The sequence below is a fragment of the Sceloporus undulatus genome, chromosome 2 (genome assembly GCF_019175285.1).
Source record: "Sceloporus undulatus isolate JIND9_A2432 ecotype Alabama chromosome 2, SceUnd_v1.1, whole genome shotgun sequence".
Taxonomy (NCBI): Eukaryota; Metazoa; Chordata; class Lepidosauria; order Squamata; family Phrynosomatidae; genus Sceloporus; species Sceloporus undulatus.
Genome location: NC_056523.1, coordinates 26,274,379 through 26,293,977, shown reverse-complemented (window position 1 = coordinate 26,293,977; position 19,599 = coordinate 26,274,379). Strand labels below are relative to the sequence as shown.

Sequence of the window (19,599 nt, the reverse complement as noted above, 5' to 3'; positions counted from 1 at the left end):
AAGTCAAGGGTTCCAGGTCAATCCGTAATTCAGGAGGCAAGGTTTCAGCTGTTTATATAAGCCCAGTTCCTAATCACTGCTGTTTAGTGACTGCTGAGCGTTTCCCATATAACCTCCTGGATCGACGGAGGCACATCCTTTCTGTCCTTCTCTGGCTGAAGATAGGTACAACTTCATCCTGCTCCTCTATGTCTCCCAAGCCTGGAATCTCTGCTGGGGGAAGGCTGGGCTACTGAGTCACAGGCTCTGCTGGAGCTGGCAGAACAGAGCTAGATCCTGGCTCCACAGACTCTGTTGGAGCTGGCATCACATAGTTAGGGCCTGGTTCAGCCTCCTCCTCCAAGTCCTCAGCCAGGCTGGCTATGATAATTTATTAATATAGTGAGTTACCATTCTGGACTATAGTAACAGTAACAAGTAAATGACTTGTATGTAGAGAGATTTTGTAGCACCTCTGAGACTAACTCAAAGAAAGAAGTTGGCAGCATGAGCTTTGGTAGACTTAAGTCTACTTCCTCAGATTTATTTGGTGGAGTGGAAAGCCAGGGACAGACCTATATATTCCATTATTGTGTGAGAATGTCAATTCAAATTTAAAATCCTTTGTATATGAAGTGGGAAGTCCAGTTTTAACGACGGTCGTTGGTGAACAAAGGCAGAGAAAACTAGTCTGCATCTGAGGAAGTAGGCATAAGTCTACGAAAGCTCATGCTGCCAATTCTTTCTTTCAGTTAGTCTCAAAGGTGCTACAAAATCTCTCTACATGCTGATTCCACAGATGAACACAGCTATATCTTTGAAGTAAATGACTTGCTAGGTGCTCAAATAATGGGTCAAGTAATGAGTCAAGTAACTAGTTTCTGTTAAAAAAATAACATTCCAGGCTCTGCAGGTTATGGCTAGTACGATTCAAAACAATGAAAGAGGATGGGGAATATTTAATTAACATTTAATTTTCATTAATATGGTATGTTTGAGACATTTGAGCTCCTTTTTAATGAATTATTTTGGGTCTTGCTTTTTTGCAATGTGTTATCCTCATAGTCTGTTATGTTACATTAGAAACTACCTTGCAATGTGTATGTGTGTGTGAGTGTACTGAAAGGCAGGATAAGATTTTTCCTTTGAATAATTTAAATATAAGTCCAGTTCTGTTCTCGGTCTCTGCACACATATTTGATTCTTTTATTTGACAGACAGATTTCACTAGAGAAAATGAAGAGGTTGAGACATTTTTTTTCTCTGGGCCAAATCATCTGACTTCCTATATACTGCTTGTTGACCAATAAACTAGGATTTTTAGCATCTATCTAAATTCCACCCCCATCTTTTTGCCATCTCTCAGTTTTGCTGCAAGCGATGGTGCTGCGTCCTTTTTACATTCTTGAACGCAGACTGTATCCTGCTCAGCAGACAATTCTACATCAGAAAGCTATTTCCTACCCTACCAAGGCATATATGATACAATAGCTGTAGGCAAATTAACCACATTATTGTTGTTCCACTGGCAGAAAAATCATTTTCATTTTGACATTAGCTCTAGCTGTGTTATATATCCATCTTGTATGATCCTTAAAGTGGGGATTTAAAAAAACCACACACAACAAAACCAAGAGGTCACAAAGAATAGGGTGCATGTTGCCAACTTCTGCCTCCCATACATAGGAATGAGGAGGGGCTTAAAATGAATGCAAATTTCATCATATAAATTCTGTGTAGCTGCAAAATGGCAGAGAGACACTCTTGTCGGTGCTGCTGTTTTATGTCACAGGGTTATGACAATTTGTGGAAGGAATTGGGAAGCAGGTTCTAAGAGGTAACAGGCCTCACACTTTAAAACCGAGGTTCTCTCTTCAGAAAAGAAATTTAAATGAGAAAATTATGGAAATGTAACAAGAAGATACATCACACCTCAAAGCTATGCTTTTCAATTCTATACTTTAGGATGGATCTGAACATTAGAAGAGAGGCATGGAGGCTGATTAAAATGGCAGTCCCACACCCACCATTTTAGAGATCCTAACATGGATGTGGTGGTATATTGCTGCAAGTGTAGATTTCCTTATCATATAGGCTTGCCAGTTCAGGATCGTCCCTAACCCTACAGTTTTCAGGCCAAACACTGAGACGTAGGCCCCATACAGACAGGCCAAAATAAAGCTGCTTCGAGCCACTTTGGAGGTATGCTGTTTAAATGATGCATGCGTCCTAAGAGTCCTTACTGGAGCGTGGCTTTGGTGTGGCTTCTGGACTCTTAGGATGCATGCATCATTTAAACAGCATACCTCCAAAGTGACTCGAAGCAGCTTTATTTTGGCCTGTCTGTATGGGCCCATAGGCACAATCCCTGCTGATGTGTTTAAACATTGTGCATAAAGTGCCAGCCACAGTTGCTCAAAAGTTGTCATTCAAATGCACAAACACATTTCCAAGTATTAACGTCTTTTCTAGTGAGTCCTGTCTTCTCATGATATGGCCAAAGTATAACAGTCTTAGGGGCTGTACAAACCTCTTCAGCCAGATCAGGGCCGCAGCAACCTCACATCACGGCACCAATCCAAAAGGGTGCCTTAGCCATGGTGGCACAGCTATATGGTGCCCTTTTGAGGCTGCGTCATCTGGATGCAGTGCTGGAGGCAGGCCATGACACCGCCCGCCATCTGGAGCAGTGCACGGCATCAGGGTGCTCTGGGGGAGCAGATTTGGGCATGCGTCATCAGGATGCTATGGCCCCCCTCTGCCCCCAGGCCAGACTTTCAGGCCGCTCTGGGCAGGGCCTTAGTTTAGTCATTTTGGCTTCTTTGGGATAGTTCAGTCCTTATTTGCTCCAGAATCCATTTGTTTGTCTTTTAACAGTCCATAGTATCTGCAGAACTCTTCTCCATTCTGAACCTGAATTCTAAACGTAAATCTATATGTTTTTACCAGCAATGAATGGACAATGGTTTAGTTCAGATGCTTATCCCTGATTTAAAATTCAAAAATGTTTCCTTGGTGTTCCAGTGGGTCATAATAAATCATGGCTGAATCTGAAAACATCTGGTTTGTACTCCTGTTTCCCATATCCCAAAGATCAGATTGTATCCAAGAGAGGTCACAATCCACACAAGAAGCTAAAGGTGCACTGAAGCCATTTGGAAGTCCCATGACAATTTCTAGTAATCTCCTGTTGGAATGCGATTAGGTTGGAAAGCATGCAGAAATCGCTGCCACACTCCTTAGGTAGTGGTGGGGGCACTGAGGAGCATAATAATTTCAACATTTTGAAAAATGGATTCTGGGGGCCCTTGGGGTAACAAAAATGGCCCTGGGGCTGCATATGGCCCATGGCATGTATTTCCCCATTCCCCAAACTAGAGAGCGTTTAGGTAGCTTTTTTCCCATTTCTAATATACTATGGATATTATTTCATTCAGAAAAACCAGCGGGAGAGACGTGGGATCTAAAAGACAAAAACTGGATTTTCCTGTTCTTAAAAAAGCATCTGGAGAAGTCCAGGTTGTTGATGGGCTCCCTGGGTGGATACAAGCTGCCTATGGCCCAGGCACGGGTAAATGTAATAAAATCCATTTTTAAATTTTTTATTTTGTTTTTCTCTTTTAGATCCCACATCTCTCCTGCCATTTTTTCTGTGTGAGATAATCTCTTATGTTAGTACTTGGTCCATTTACAGATTAGATTAGATCAGATCAGATCAGGATCCAGAGGTCATCCCCTGAAGACCTTTAAAGGCTGCACCCCTGCACCCAACCCACCCTCCAAATATTAGTCCCCAAAATGGCAATCATACCTCCAAATGCCTTTGGGGACACCATTTTCTCTACATTTTGCCTTCTCTCTGACGTCTTTGCAGGGTGGGAAAACCCCATTTTAAAACAGGAAGAAAACTCCCAGGCTAGGGACCCAGAGGGTCTACATGTACCCACCTTGTGTGTTTAGCCCACCTTTGCATTAATTAGGGCAAAGTGCTGCATTCTACAGTGGACTGAACAGTGGATGGGTATAGAAGAACTTCTGATGAATATCAGCAAAAGAAGGCAGAGAGAGGGACAAAATACTTTACAGAGAAGAGAGTGGAACAAGGCAGTAAGGATAATACAATCAGCTTATGGTATCCATTGGAAAAAGGTTAGCATGCCATGAGATTTGTCATGTTTCAGGAAATTTGTGAAAACTGTACTTATACAACTATTTGCACACAATCCAGCATTTTTGCCAGGAAACAACGTGATTCTGCAAAGAGCAGAGCAAGAAAATATGGTGGGATACAGACCGCAAGAAAGAGGCAGCCCGGAGCTGCCTCTCTTTTTCCCGTAACTGCACCACAGCAACCAAATTGCACAGCGCGGCTACACAGAAAGAAAAGGAGCACTGAAAAGCAGCTCCTTTTAGCGCTACCAAAACAACTGCCTGCGGCAGCACGAGCACATCACTGCTGCAAACACCCATCTGGACAGTGAGTGGACATCACAGCTGTGTGCACAGCTATATGGCGCCGAACAGCTGTGACATCCCGGTGATGTCCTAGGGTTGGGGCGTCTGGGAAACAGTGCCCCAGGCAACCCTAGCATGTCGCCAGGACGTGCTAAGGTGTTCGTTTGTACCGGGCCTAAGTATTCTAGGCCAAATAAGCTGTTTTGCTTCATGGTGCCATGATGCAGTCCCAAAGCCCCAATTCAAGTGCAGACTGTCTTAATGTGAGGCCAGTTCTGCACCAAATAGATTAAAAAGATTTACCTTTAAATCGGAAGCACTTCAGAGCAATGCCCAGGTGGCTGTTTACACATGTGTTCAGCTTTGCTGCTTGGAGCTGCCACTGCTGGCATGGATCACTCCCTCTGAGGCCCCATTCATACTGGCCTAAAAGACATGGAGGAACTGGGATGATCCGGATGCCCCTCCCCCGAACGCTCCGTTAGCAAGTGCCCACTACAAATTGAAATCGAATGCATTTTGACAGAATCGAATGCATTCTGTAGATTGGCCGCTGCCAATCAAGCTATCGTCATGGTGAACGTTTGCAGGGCATCGGGGGAGTTGTCCTCCCTTTTTAAAAGCCAGCACAGGGGTTTCAGCGGCTTAAGAGGAGAGAGAGTGCTCTCTCTCTCCTCTTTTTTAAACCTGTGGCTTTTGGGTCAGATCTGCCCCCTGTCCCAGCAAAGGATGGGATTGCCATGGGGTTTTTTATGCTTTTATAAAGCAACATTAGCTTTCCCTTGCTTCCCTTGCTGTATCTGCTCAAGAAGACAAATCATTCGCATATTTGCTCAAAAAATTGTTAAAATGTACACATTGATTGTTGCAACATTTGTAGCTTCTCCTCTGCAGAAAGCAAGAAGATTCAAGGATATCCAAGTGCAAGTGGCTCCATCTGCCTCTGGGAATATAAACAAGCGCATGTTCGCTCAAAAAAATTTGTTAAAAATTAAACATGATTGTTTGCAACATTCTGGAATATAAACAATGCGCCATGTTCGCTCAAAAAAAATGTTTGAATTTGAAAAGGGGGGGGGTTGCCTGACATGAGCTCCGTTCATGACCTGATTTTTTCCTCCTGAAGGGAAGGAATGCCCAGCGACAGAGGGCTTTGGGCAGGGGATGCAGGGAAAAGAGGCTCCTAAAGAATGCCTTCCCTTCTCCCTTCTGCCCAGGGCTCTTTCCTCCTCCCCCTCCCCTCCGATGAGGGGAGGAAGCCTTGCCCTTTGCCCACCCTATGACCTAAATCCCTCCCTCAATTTGCCTCGATCGTGATCGAGGCCAAAGTTCTCATTCCCGGACCCAGGTTTTTAAAAGAAACGGTATTTGCCCGATTTCAAAAGACCAGCGCTAGGGGCCATTTAACACGGAACGGATGTGCAAGCTCCGATTCGCTTGTGTGAGATTCGGGGTGAGTAGGACTTCACGTGATTGAATCGGTTTCAGAACCGATTTTTTTTGAATGTGAATGGGCCCCCGAGGTGACTAAGAGGAGCCCATCCATGGATCAATGAGCACCTCATTTTTGGCCTCAGAGAAAGCACTCATACCAGTGCAGCAATGCCAGGCAACACAGTGGGACATGTCGATAAACAGCCACCCAGAATAGCTACAGAGTGTGGAGGTAACAGGGAATTGGAGCAGCTCGGAGACCAGAATACTCTGGAGGCAACACACACTCACCAAAAAGCAAGCTTGCATTTGTCCTTTTATATAAGGGACACCATTTTAGATCCCATTGGATATAATGGGACTTAAGCATCCACAGATTTTGTTTATTCACAGGGTGTCCTGGGCCCAAACCCAGTGAAAATACCAAGGGCCCCACTGTAATTGTCAGTTTTCAGACCTAAGGTTTTAGGCAATATAAATTACCTGTGTGTGGTCCCTGTTTGTCTGTGCAGCCAACATATTTCTTCTAAGCAAGATTTATGGAGAGATTAAGGGGATTTACATTTGGGGGACGCGAGTCTGAGTTCTTTGGAATGTGATTTGACCTAATTGGTTTGTTTTAACTTGGTGAAAAATAAGCTGGTGACATGTTAATGGTATTTTCAATTCCCCATCTCACTTCTGTACTCAGCTAATATCTAGGTGTCTGGAAAGGATGAAAATGGCTTTTTTTTTTCTTTACAAAAAGCACGGTGTTTTTTCAAAATGAAAATCAAGCCCAAGATAATTTCTCTTCTTATTTAGGCACACTGCTGTTAACCTTTAAATGCAATCATGTCTTGATGAAGCTAAAACTGCTGTAGACAGTAATGATTTTCAAACTTGGTCTTGTGGGCCTATGAAGTAGACTCTACAGACTGCCTTTCAGTATGCAATTGCTGTAGTTATGTCTGCAGTTTTGGAGATATATAACTGACATTTTCATATAAACCATCTATCTGAAAGACCCAAATAACAACTGTTAGCAGCACATATTCCATTCACAGCACCAGGTTGGAAGAGGCTCAGGTTTATTCATAATAGATGTTTATCACATGAACAAATACCCTAAATGTACCATATCCCATCTGATCTTGGAAACTAAGCAGGTCAGCTCTGGTTAGTAGTTGGATGGGGACTACCCAATAAATACCAGAGCTGTAAGAATGTCTCAGAGGAAGGAAAAGGCAAAACCACTCTGAGTATCCCTACAAATTCATGGGGTCACCATAAACCGACAGGTAACTTGAAGGCATATCCACAACACACAATTGCATGTTAAGTGGTGGCTGGCCTGTCCAGATAAGACCTTAGACATCAGTCAGTTGGGCAAGACTTAACAGCTTTGCAGTATTAAAATGTGTATGTGTATGTGTTTTCGCTCACTGTGTTGCCACTCCAATAGTCTTCTTGACTTTTCTATGAGCTAGCAAAAGCAAAATGACCTTCTAAGCAAGTTGATTGTACCATCCGAAAAATAATTGTCACAGGAATTAGATATCTAAGAGCACATCTACGTGAGACAAAAATCCATCTTACCTTTGGGTTACCCTGATCTGGCAGCAACAACAGCTTTATTGAGGCAAGTTTTGGGAGAACTGTCCACATGTAGTTCTCCCTTTGAATTCACCCAATGTGATAGTACGCCGATGACACCCAAATCTATTTTCCATGTCTCGTTCGTCGGCCTTGAATTCTGATGGCGTCTCCTCCTCAGTGAATGTCTTCAGGCAGTAATGGGCTGGATGAGGAAAAAACAGATTGAGGCTGAACCGACAAAACGGAAGTGTTTACGGTTAGCAGCCCCGAAACAAAATGGGTTGCAACCTCCGGTCCTGGACGGGGTCACTTCTCCATCAAGGACTGCGTTCGCAATCTGGAGGTGCTCCTTGACTCGTCGCTCCGGATGCGAACCAGGTAAATGCGACAGTCAGGAGCGCCTGTTATCAGCTTCGGCTGATCGCCAGCTGCGCCCTTTTCTGGAAGTAAGGATCTTGAGACTGTTGTGCACATGCTGGTAACCTCACGTCTAGACTTGTTGTAATGTGCTCTACATGGGGCCTACCCTCGGCTTGGTCCGAAGCTGCAACTAGTACAGAATATGGCAGCCACAGTAATTTCTGGAACATCCAGGAGGGTCCATATTACCCCGGTTCTAAAGTCCCCCACTGGCTGCCCATTAGCTTGCTGGACCCGTACAAGGTGTGGTTATCACCTTTAAAGCCAAATGGCTTGGGCCCAAACATCTCCGGGGCCGCCTTCTCCCCTACAATCCTCCCCACCACTCCGCTCCTCTGGGAGAGGCCTACTTCAGCCACAAAAATCTAGGCTTCGACTACTTCCCAGAGGGCATTTTCCATCATCCGCCCAGACTGTGGAATGGCCTGCTGGATGAGATCCGTCTACTTACATCCTTAGACAGCTTTAAAAAGGCTGTTAAGACGGATCTCTCCAACAGGCCTTCCCAGAATAAGAGAACCTGGCCTAGAAAAAACATCTGGGAAAGATACTGCTGCTCCCACTGGTTGCTTGTTGGTATGATGTTGTTGACCTTCTGGTCAGTTTTTAAATTGTATGTTTGTTTGTTGTTGTTGTTTTTTGTTCTGTTTTTTAAATATTGCATGAATTTAATACTTTTTTAAGGAGGAGAGGGTACCAGGGATTTTATATATTTTGTATTTTTAACTTGTTTAGGTGCCCCGATTGTTCTCAAGGGGCGGGATACAAATAAATTTTATTATTATTATTAATCACAATAGCATGGCACACGTCTGTGGCTACTTCAGTTTTTTCCCTTCCCCGTGTGCTGAAAATGTATGTATTTCTGAACTCTCCATCCCGGACTTCCATCAGTGTTGTTACAAAATACAGCCCACATGCGCAAGCAGATATCTAGATTTTCTGCTCAAAACTGGGATTAATCCCCATTTCCCCCCTTTCTCTGAAAGAAGAGTGTAAAAAAATGCAACCCAGGCTATTACAACTCTTTTCCCTGCCGTACAAATATAAATACATTCTTTTTAAGATGTGCCCACTTCAAGCAGATCATTACTGATGTCTGACTTCTTGGGTTTCTTGATAAATTACCCTCCTCTTTCACCTCGAGCGGAAAATGCTCTTCCACAATAGCACCGACTGTCACTTTTTGATCACTTGTAAACCAGGAGGCTCTTGAATATTCTCTTTGTTGGGGGGTGGGGGGGAGATTTCATTCCCACCGATGTCTCCCAGTGTGAAGTGCCAGCAAGCTGACAACCGGTTTCAAGTTATTTTATTAAAACTGATAGCACTGTAGGATGGCTTGTCATTGTTTGTTGTTGTGTCACTGCAGCCCTTGAGGGAAAGCACAATATGTTATACAGCTCATTCACATGGGGTCTCTCTTTTCATTCCTCTCTCTTTCTCTGCTTCTCACCCATTACCATGAGAAATTCACTCTTCAGGAATGTACAAAAAATGTTGCCATCTCTTCAGTATAAGGGTCATTGTGATTTTGACAGGCATGTGTGCTGTCAAATGTTTCACCTTACTCAAATATCACACAGGAGGACAGGACTCTGTAGATGGCACCTCCTGAACCGGAACTTATCACATATCCTTAAAACTGCCTCAAGCCTCTTGGGCTGCAGATGGGGCGCGGAAGGAGAGTGGGGATTATCACATGCTAAATCACTGAATTGCTGACCTGCCATTAGCCCGTCCAAGCCAGGTCCACTGCACTCCGCCAGCACTTTTTCGAAGTTGGAAGCTTTCTGGTGGAGCAACACTGGGACCCAGACTGATGGAGGCCGGCAATTAGGCAGCAATTTAGCATGTGATAACCTGTAAAGAGACAGACACAATGACCAAGGAAATGCAAACCATACCAATATGAGCATTATTTGGGTGGTCATAATTCTTATTTAGGGAATGTCCTCATTCCCCTCCTCCAGCTACACCCCTTCTTGTTGTTGTATGCCTTTAACTTGTTTTTGACTTACGTCAACCCTACAGTGAACTATAATGAGATTTCTGGCAAGATTTGTTCAGAGCAGGTTTGCCATGGCTTTTCTCTGAGGCTGAGAGTGTTTGAGTTGCCCAAGGTCACCAAGTGAGTTTCCATGGACAAAGAGAATCGAACCCTGGTGTCCAGAGTTATAGTCCAACACTCAAACCACAACACCATACTGGTTCTATTTAACTTGATTTCTTGCTATAAATGGAGACAATGAACTAGACAGAGATTTATGCATGTCCCTTCAGTGCCTTCTTGTCACTGAGGTTACAGTAGAACATACGTGGGAAAACAGACTGAAGGTTAGAGATGGCTCTTCTTTTATCCTCCAGATCCCTGCTGGATTCCCCAGATTCCCCTGAACTCCTACACCCCTGGGGGGGAAAAAACAGTTCATTAATTTGGATGGTCAGAGTTCTTCTTCTTTGGAGGGCAATACCCCATCCCTTCCCCTTAGCGACCCCTGTGGGCAGTTACCCATCCTTGCCTGTCTGCTATGGTTGGTCAAGGACAGTTTGTGCAAGACCTTGAGCTTGGCAGTGGCAAGAAAAGTTAGTTTTTGATAACAATTTTCTAAAATTGGCAAATTGCTCCATTTCTAGGGTAGAAACAACTAGATTTTTTAAAAAAGTGAATGTGGAAGAAACTGAATTTGACAGATTCATCCATCCATCCATTCAGGGCCAGGACATTTGAATGCTTGTCTCTTGGGAGTCTGTCATATAGACTATCCCCCCCACCCTCTCTCTATATATATATCTTAGATTCTACACATAGCTGGCATTTGATCCAAAATATCTCCTACAGTTATGTTGCTGCATGCAACCTGTTACTTAAAGTCTGTGTTTCTCCAGCTCTCCTTCAACATCCCCCAATGTCAGTGCTGCTAAAAACCTTCCAACTAAACAGAGGACAAGAAGGAAAATAGGAGGCCGTGCAGGCATAAAAGGACTTGTCAATATCCTGCTAGAGTTATGATTCCACTTTTACTGCTCTGGCTGCCTCCTGTTCCAATCTGGGGTTTGCAGTTTCGTGAGGCCTAAGATTCTAAATGCCCCTCTCTAATCTACAAATCCCAGGATTCTATAGGAGGCAGCCATAGCAGTTAAAGATGAATAATGGTACTATAACACTGTAGTATGATAATGTCCTTTGTAAGAAGACACTTCTTTCCCACAAGTTTTGTTAACTAAGGTATGCCTGTACAAATGTGAGAGAGTAAAGCCTCACTGAACACTAGAGGAACTTTTAAGTAAACACATATACTGATGGGGATTGCATTTGACTAATCATGCACTGCAGTTTTTCTCTGGATCTTTTTTTCTTTTCCTTGCTTTTTGGAAATTGTTTGGAGATGATGACCCGCATCCCTGCCTTCTGCTCATTTATTTTATCCCCAGTGCCCCATGTATCTGTTTCAGCTGTAACAAGCTGACCATGTTTGACCCTTAACAAAAGCCTTGTTAAATTGTGAGCTACAGCCTAGAATGAATTTAGGACCTTCTTAATTCAGAATGCTTCTTGAAGAAAGGAGGAATCATTGTGGTGGTTTTTTAAGATCCTTTTGTAATGTCACATTTGTCTCATAATCCTATGCATGTTTACTCAGAAGTAATATCTATGAAGTTTAGTGGGTTTACTCTGGTATGAACAGAATTCAAAAACATAGCTGTATTAGTTTGGAAAACCATTATGAAAGGGATCTTGTAGCACCTTTGAGGCTAACTCAAAGAGAGAAGTTGGCAGCATGAGCTTTCATAGATTTGAGCCTACTTCCTCAGATGCGTGCTGTGGAGTGAAAAGTCCGGGGGCAGATCTATATAAGCAGGCTATGTGTGAGAATGTCCATAGAAATGCAAAACTTTGTGGGTGCGAAGATAAGGTGACGTTTTTGGTTTTTACCGATGGTTATTGCGGGGCAAGGCAGGAGTAAGGAGGTTGCCTAAAACCAAGGTGAGTAGATAACCAAATCAAGTCTAGGAAAGATTGTGCTACCAACTTCTCTGTTTCAGTTAAAGATGCCACAAAATCCCTTTGCATTCTGGTATGAACAGGTAGAGAATTAGAACTTTAGGAAAACTTCTGAAATACTTTGCAAAGGTTGCCTTTACTTTAAACAATGGTAGCCCCTCTTCACATGGTGTGTGGGATGAGCTGCCCTCTTGCTCAGCCTTGGGTCACCAGGGAGGACCTAATCTTGTTTCTGGAACTAAAGTATTTGGATTCCTTCACTGTTTTGTGCATGTGTTCGTGCACATGCACACATACGCTTATGCAGTTAGCTTCAGCTTTCTATTCTTCCATAAATGTCTACCTCCTTCATATGAATAATATGCTTGCTCTACAGGTGCTTTCATAAGTGTGGCAGTGGAGGGTTGATGCAGTAATATGCATGAATTTTTCCATATTTTCTGTGTGAGGAGTATCCCAAGCTCTCTCACCATCTGAGACAGGGTAGGGAGAGGACTACTGCTGCCTCCACAATGTATCCCTGTCCCACCAGCAATAACTATCTATCCTTCCCCCTGCTGCCACCACAAGCACCAAGTCTAGAACAAGGGTTATGTGGAAGCTCCACCAGCTCCCTGAAAAGGCATCAGAAAGGGTCAAGGGAACCTGAACCTGAATGCAAACTGCTTTTGCATTTTAAACTCAGCTGGCACACAGTGAAGGTCTGCAAAAATACAGAAATGAGATAGGAAGGCTGCTCCTCTTTAGTCATCCAGCATCCAGAGATTCAAGCTTTTCTCATTGTCTACTGATCTTCCTCACCTGGATGCAAATACTTTAAAACAGAAGTCTTCTGATAGCATTAAATGATCTCATTCTTTACCTTTTTCTTTCATTCTTCCTATGAAGCTTCAGCACCATGACAAAGAGGCCGAGGAGTCCCCCAGCAAATGGAGATCAGAGGATGAAATGGCAGCAGAAGCAGCCAGCCTCAAAAAGTATTTTCAGTGAAAAAAGAGGTAAACCTTCTATTCATATTATTTCATACCCATTGGTACATGGGTGGCTATGCAACATCAGATGGTAAAGATGGTCATGTTATTAATGAGGAAGAACACCTAAGCCAGAGAGTCTTCAGCAGATTGTATTTGCCTTGACCCACTGGGAAGGGCAAGATTCTGATCTGTCATCTCCTCTCACCATCCTCACTTAGTACAAACTACTACAATGGCACCACCCTGTCTCATGGAAGACATGGAATATGAAGAATATTCTTTATATCCCTAATTCTATCAGGCATTTCAATTAGTAATTCTAAATAGTTGTAATTTTAGATGTATTGAGTATGATTTGAGATTTGAGATTGCTAATAATAATAATAATAATAATAATAATAATAATAATAATATTTATTTACATTTCCCCGCCTCTCCCAATGGATCAAAGCAGGGTTACAGACTAATTAAAATCAATACATATAACTCTCTTAGAAAACCATAAAAATAGTTACATCAATATTCCATCAATCAATACAGCAATCCATCAAACATCCATATCCAGGGGCAAGGCATCCTTGTCAATAAGCATATCAATCTTCGCTCTTCAGGGGGGGAAAGCTTGGCAAAAGCGAACAGTTTTGAGTCTCTTTTTAAATGTTTCCATGGGGGTTGTGAGGCAAAGCTCCTCAGGAAGACTATTCCAGATCCGCGGGGCCACTATCGAAAAGGCCCCCTGGGATGAGGAAACATATTTGGAAGATGGTATTTCCAATAAGTTCTCTGAGTGTGCGGGGCGGCTCATGTACCTATTACATAGATTGTCAGCCTCCCTCAACATTTATGAAGAAGGGATGCTATAAATCAAAAGATAAAAACAAAGTGGGTTTACTATAAGTAGACATAGCATTGGTCTTAGACCTAAGGTTGTATAGCAGATGTGCAGCCCCACATTGTTGTTGGAGAACTCCCAAGTACCCTGTACAACTCCCACCCCTATACAGCTGTGCAACAGGCTTATGCCCCTCCGTTAAGGGAGAAGAAGAAATACAGAGGTGATTTTATGGGTAATTCAAGCGCAGGTAGATTGGTGTGTACTTAAGAGAGAACCTTTCTATAGTAGCACTCTAGGTACATACAGTATTAGCACAGTGAAGACCAGCTTGACTCCATCTCAATTGAGTTTTACCCAGTCACAAAATCTGTATTGTTTTGATAGGCTATGATGGATTTTAATCTTGCCTAGCTTGTATTGAACGGTGGTTTTTTTGTTTTTGTTTTTAAATCTTTTTGTTGCTTTTTTCTTAATTGTAAAATGTCTTGAGGGACCCCCTCAGCAGAAAAGCAATTTATAAATTCTTTTAATAAACAAACTAATAAATAAATATCTGCCCAGAAGGCCAGAAATGAGACACACATCTGCTCCGCTGTTATATAATAGGAATGATTTGTTCTCCAAGTAAATCTAGTAATCCTTATTTCTTTTGCCCAGTACACAAGTATATTTTCAATGCATATTGCCTATTAATTTCTGGTTTCTCCTTTGTGCAATGACTGGGGGGGTGGGGGTGGTTGTGAGTAATTTCTGAGAGCCCAAAACTGTAAATCTAGGCAGCTCCTTACTTGTATGGAACCAGACTAAGGAACTTTCAACTGAGCTAAATTTTAAATGGAACATGTATAAGAAATGGAAAAATTGGGAAATCACCAAAGAGGAATTCAAACAAATGCTAGCCTTTGTAAAGTTGGAAAAGCTAAAGCACAGAATGAACTCAGCCTTGCTAGAGAGGTTAAGAACAATAAAAAGGGCTTTTTTGGATATGTCCGCAGCAAAAGGAAGAAGAAGGAAACAGTAGGCCCACTGCGCGCAGAAGATGGCAAAATGCTAACAGAAGACAGAGAAAAGGCAGAATTACTCAACACCTTCTTTGCCTCAGTCTTCTCAGAAAAGGCAAAGGGTGTTCAACCTGAGGATAATGGAGCAGAGGACAGAATAGAGGAATTTCAGCTCAGAATAAGTAAAGAGATAGTAGAGGAATACCTTGTTAATCTAAATGAATTTAAGTCTCCAGGACCAGATGAACTCCATCCAAGGGTATTAAAAGAACTGGCAAATGTAATATCGGAGCCATTGGCAATAATCTTTGAGAACTCCTGGAGAACAGGAGAAGTCCCAGCAGACTGGAGGAGGGCAAGCGTTGTCCCCATCTTCAAAAAGGGGAAAAAAGAGGATCCCAACAATTATCGTCCAGTTAGTCTGACATATATACCAGGAAAGATTCTGGAGCAGATCATTAAACAGAGAGTCTGTGAACATCTAGAAGGCAATGCCATAATCATAAAAAGTCTACATGGGTTTCAGAGTAACATGTCATGCCAGACAAATCTGATCTCTTTCTTTGATAAAATTACCACCTTGGTAGATGAAGGGAATACTGTGGATATAGTATACCTTGATTTCAGTAGGCCTTTGACAAGGTTTCCCATGACCTTCTTGCAAACAAGCTTGTAAAATGTGGGCTAGACAAGGTAACTGTTACATGGATTTGTAATTGGTTGACCGGCCGAACCCAAAGGGTGCTCAACAATGGCTCTTTTTCCTCCTGGAGAGAAGTGACCAGTGGGGTCCCACAGGGCTCTGTCCTGGGCCCAGTGCTATTCAACTTCTTTATCAATGACTTGGATGACAGAATTGGGAGCATACTTATCAAATTTGCAGATGACACAAATTAGGAGGAGTAGCTAACACCACAGAGGACAGGATCAAAATTCAAAATCACCTGAATAGACTAGAAAGTTGGGCCAAAACTAACAAAATGAAATTCAAAAGGGAGAAATGTAAGGTACTGAACTTAGGGCAGAAAAATAAAATGCACAGATATAGGATGGGGGACACCTGGCTGAATGAAACTAGTACAAGTAGACCACAAGTTGAACATTAGTCAACAGTGCGATGGGGCAGCTAACAAGACCAATGTGATTTTAGGCTGCATCAAGTACAGTGTCTAGATCAAGGGAAGTAATAGTCCCACTCTATTCTTCTCTAGTCTGGCCCCATCTGGAATATTGTGTACAGTTCTGGTCTTCACAATTTAAAAAGGATGTTGTAAAACTGAAGTGTGTCCAAAGGAGGGTAACTAAAATGGTGAAGGGTCTGGAAACCATGCCCTATGAGGAACGACTTAAGGAGCTGGGGATGTTTAGCCTGGAGAAGAGAAGGTTAAGAGGTGATATGATAGCCTTGTTTAAATATCTGAAGGGATGTCATATTGAGGAGGGAGCAAGCTTGTTTTCTGTTGCTCCAGAGACTAGGACCCAGAGCAATGGATGCAAACTGCAGGAAAAGAGATTCCACCTCAACATTAGGAGGAACTTTCTAACAGTAAGGGCTGTTCAACAGTGGAACAAACTCCCCTGGAGTGTGGTGGAGTCTCCTTCTTTGGAGGTCTTTAAGCAGAGGCTGGATGGCCATCTGTGGGGGATGCTTTATTTTGGTTTCCTGTATGGCAGGGGGTTGGACTGGATGGCCCTTGTGGCCTCTTCCAACTGTATGATTCTATGAGAAAAAGGTAGCAAGACAGCTAATAAACTATTAAAGCTACAGTATGCTTCATTAGGATGAGGAGTTTTTATTCCCTTTCAAGAAGAACCAGCTTACTTTAGTACAAGAATGAATGAATGAATGAAAGCACTTGTTTTGTAGTCTAATGCACATCTCAGTGAAATATGGGAAGAAGACTGACAAGTAGTAATAGAGGAGAATTAAGCAAACTGACCCAACTCACATTTCTCAGACTTATATTCAATTTGAAACAGTTATCATTGGCTGAAGTGCACACATCTTTGATTTAGCTGTTCAGTTCATAATAAATTCTCAGTTCAGAAATAAGACAGGCAGATATTATGTATTCTGAACAGGTTTTGGTTACATGTCTGTTCAAATATTTGGTTTTATGTTATGGTGTATATTGAATAAGAAAAGATTAATTTTTTAAAAAATTAAATGTTATACAAAGGTGCATATATTTGAGGAGGGAAGCATGTGCTAGAGGGAAATGAAAAATATGAATTGTCATGCATTTTAAACATACATTCACCTTCTTAGCAGTTACTTACCTCACCTCTTTTTTTGTTTGGGCTGGTCCAAATGGAGTAGTAGGGCTTCTAAAAAGGTACTTTAGATTTGGATATATAGTTTTTCAGAGAATCAGGTCCAAAGCCATTTAATATTAAATATTATCAAAATCAGATCTTCATACTGAGCCATGAAATAGACCAGGAAGATTCATTGCAACTGGTAAAACACTGGCATAATCACAATATGTAAAATGAATGAATGAATAAATCTTTTGGGGATTCAAACTACAACTGGGAGTTGTAGTGCAAACAAAATAACTTTGGCCCATTACAGACCGCCCAAAAGGGGCTGTCTCGGGCCGCTGCCAGTTGCAGCGCAGAGGAGTCGCAGCAGCCAAACTGCGCGATTCCTCCGCGCTGCAAAGAAGGAGCGCGAAAATCACGCTCCTTCTGGCAACCCGGAAGAGATGCCACAAGTGCTAAAGTGCGCACTCACGGCGTCGCTTCCGCCACGCGACGTGCAGACGCAGAGCGTCCGTTACATCAAAATGGCAGCGGCCGTGTGGAATGGGCGCCGCCATTTGTTACAGACTCTGTCCGCCATTTGTTATGGACTCTGTCCGCCATTTGTTACGGACTCTGTCCACCATTTGTTACGGACTCTGTCCGTAACAGGGTAAGGGGCGTCAAGAAGAGACACCCCTTTTTCAAACTGGGACGTCCTGAGGACGTCCGAAATGGTGGTCTGTAACCCGCCATTGTATACTATGATTGAAACAACCCTTTGTAGTTAAACTTGCAACACGATTTTAAACCAATAAGTTTCCTGATCATTTTTTAAAGTCAACCAACATTGCACTAGTCTGAGCATACCTCATTTTAACTAGGTTATGGATCAGGCCTTTCTGCCTGATCATAAGAATTTCAGAACCAGCCAATTAAATGCTGGTGAGTAAAGGTTGATTTTGTGTCAGACACACAAAGCATTGAGGTTTCCACCTCTCTAGGGAACCGCTGGGACCAGAAGCAAGTAGCGCAGGCAAAGGTCAAATTCCAAATGCAGCCATGGAAGTTCTATAAGATCAGAGTCAGGAAGTATAATCTGAAGCAAAGCAGGAGATCAGATTTTGTGAAGAGCAACTGGGGATCACAAAAGGCAAAAATGAACTCAGGCTACGGAAAACTGGAGCAGGGGCTTAAACCAGGAACTCCAGTTGTTCATAATCTTAAGTTCCCACGCTGGGGTACCCACTTGTGGTGAGTTTAGGAGCTGTTTCTTCCCCTCTTTGTAGGACCCTCAGAGGGGCCCACATAATGCCAAAAATGTCAAAAGAAAGACAGAAAGAATAAGAAGTAGCCAGAAATTGTCCCCATCTTTAAAAAGAGGGGAAAAAAGAGGATCCTAACAATTATCATCCACTTAGTCTGACATCGATACCAGGAAAGATTCTCGAGCAGATCATTAAACAGAGAGTCTGTGAACATTTAGAAGGGAATGCCACAATCACAAAAAGTCAACATGGGTTTCTCAAAAACAAGTCATAGCAGACTAATCTCTTCTCTTTTTTTGATAAAATTACCAACTTGGTAGATGAAAGTAATACTATGGATGTTGCTTGATCTCAGTGAGGCCTTTAACAAGTTCAAAGTGTACAGTAGCTTGCAAACAAGCTAGTAAAATGTGGGTTAGAAAAGGCAACTGTTAAATGGATTTGTAATTGGTTGACTGTCCGAATCTGAAGGGTGCTCAGTAATGGCTCCTCTTCATCTTGGAGAGAAGTGACCAGTGGGATGCCACAGGGTCCTGTCCTGGGCCCAGTGCTATTCAACATCTTTATCAATGATTTGGATGAAGGAATAGCGGGCATTTTAATCAAATCCTAGGAGTTGTAGTTTTACAAGGTCTTTAGCCTTCTCTGACAAAGTGTACTGGTGCCCCACAAAACTATAAATCCTAGGATTTTTTGGATGAAGTCATGATAGTTAAAGTGGTATCAAACTGCATTATTTCTACAATGTAGATACACCTCTTAGTGTACTTTTCCCTGCCCTAAGACAGCAGCCCAAACCTTAGATTCATGCTTCCCATTTTAGGAACATTGATTCTCATTCTTTCATCTCACAATCAAACTAATGAATATTTTCAGTAGCTTCACTCTTTGACCTGAGAAAGAATTAAGTTTTAAAAGGAGGGGGAGTTCCTCTCAGAGCTGAATCTTTTTCATTGCCTTCATAGGGCCCCAGAGGGCAGACCTTGCCATAGAAAGAGATTGGCCCTCTGGGACTAATCTGTGAGGACACAAAATGGACAGGGCTGTAATGACTGCTTGCCTGTGCTTTCATTTCTCTATCACTTCTAACCATTTCATATTTCTTTCTTCCAGTAACCAAAAAAATAGGGGGGGGGGATAATAAACGAATCATTCATATAACTCACGCTTGACAGCCCAATTTAGGAGAGATCTGTGGGTAAATTTTACAAGCCACTTACTTCCTTTACTGTGGTGAAGAGGAGGTCAGCCACGTGTTTTTTTTTTCCTGAGCCATTTGGCATCATTAGTGCTTGTTTTCAAGTTACTGAACCTTCTTCATCATCGGCCTTTCCCCCTCCTTCCCACACTGTTGCTCACTTTCTACTTACTTGTAATGGATGTGTTTTGTGTTACTGGAAGCAAT

The 19,599-nt window shown here is 42.5% G+C and overlaps 1 protein-coding gene across 7 annotated transcripts in view; it reads left to right on the top strand.

The window, feature by feature from the left end:
* FHIT (fragile histidine triad diadenosine triphosphatase) overlaps nucleotides 1-19,599 on the top strand; it is a 1,035,018-nt gene that overhangs the window by 1,002,781 nt on the left and 12,638 nt on the right. For all 7 annotated transcript variants that reach the window (XM_042455374.1, XM_042455375.1, XM_042455378.1 and 4 more), the window contains one exon: nucleotides 12,761-12,870. In XM_042455374.1, the coding sequence (XP_042311308.1) occupies nucleotides 12,761-12,862 (102 nt within the window). In that variant the 3' untranslated portion in view covers nucleotides 12,863-12,870. The remainder of the gene's footprint in view (nucleotides 1-12,760; nucleotides 12,871-19,599) is intronic.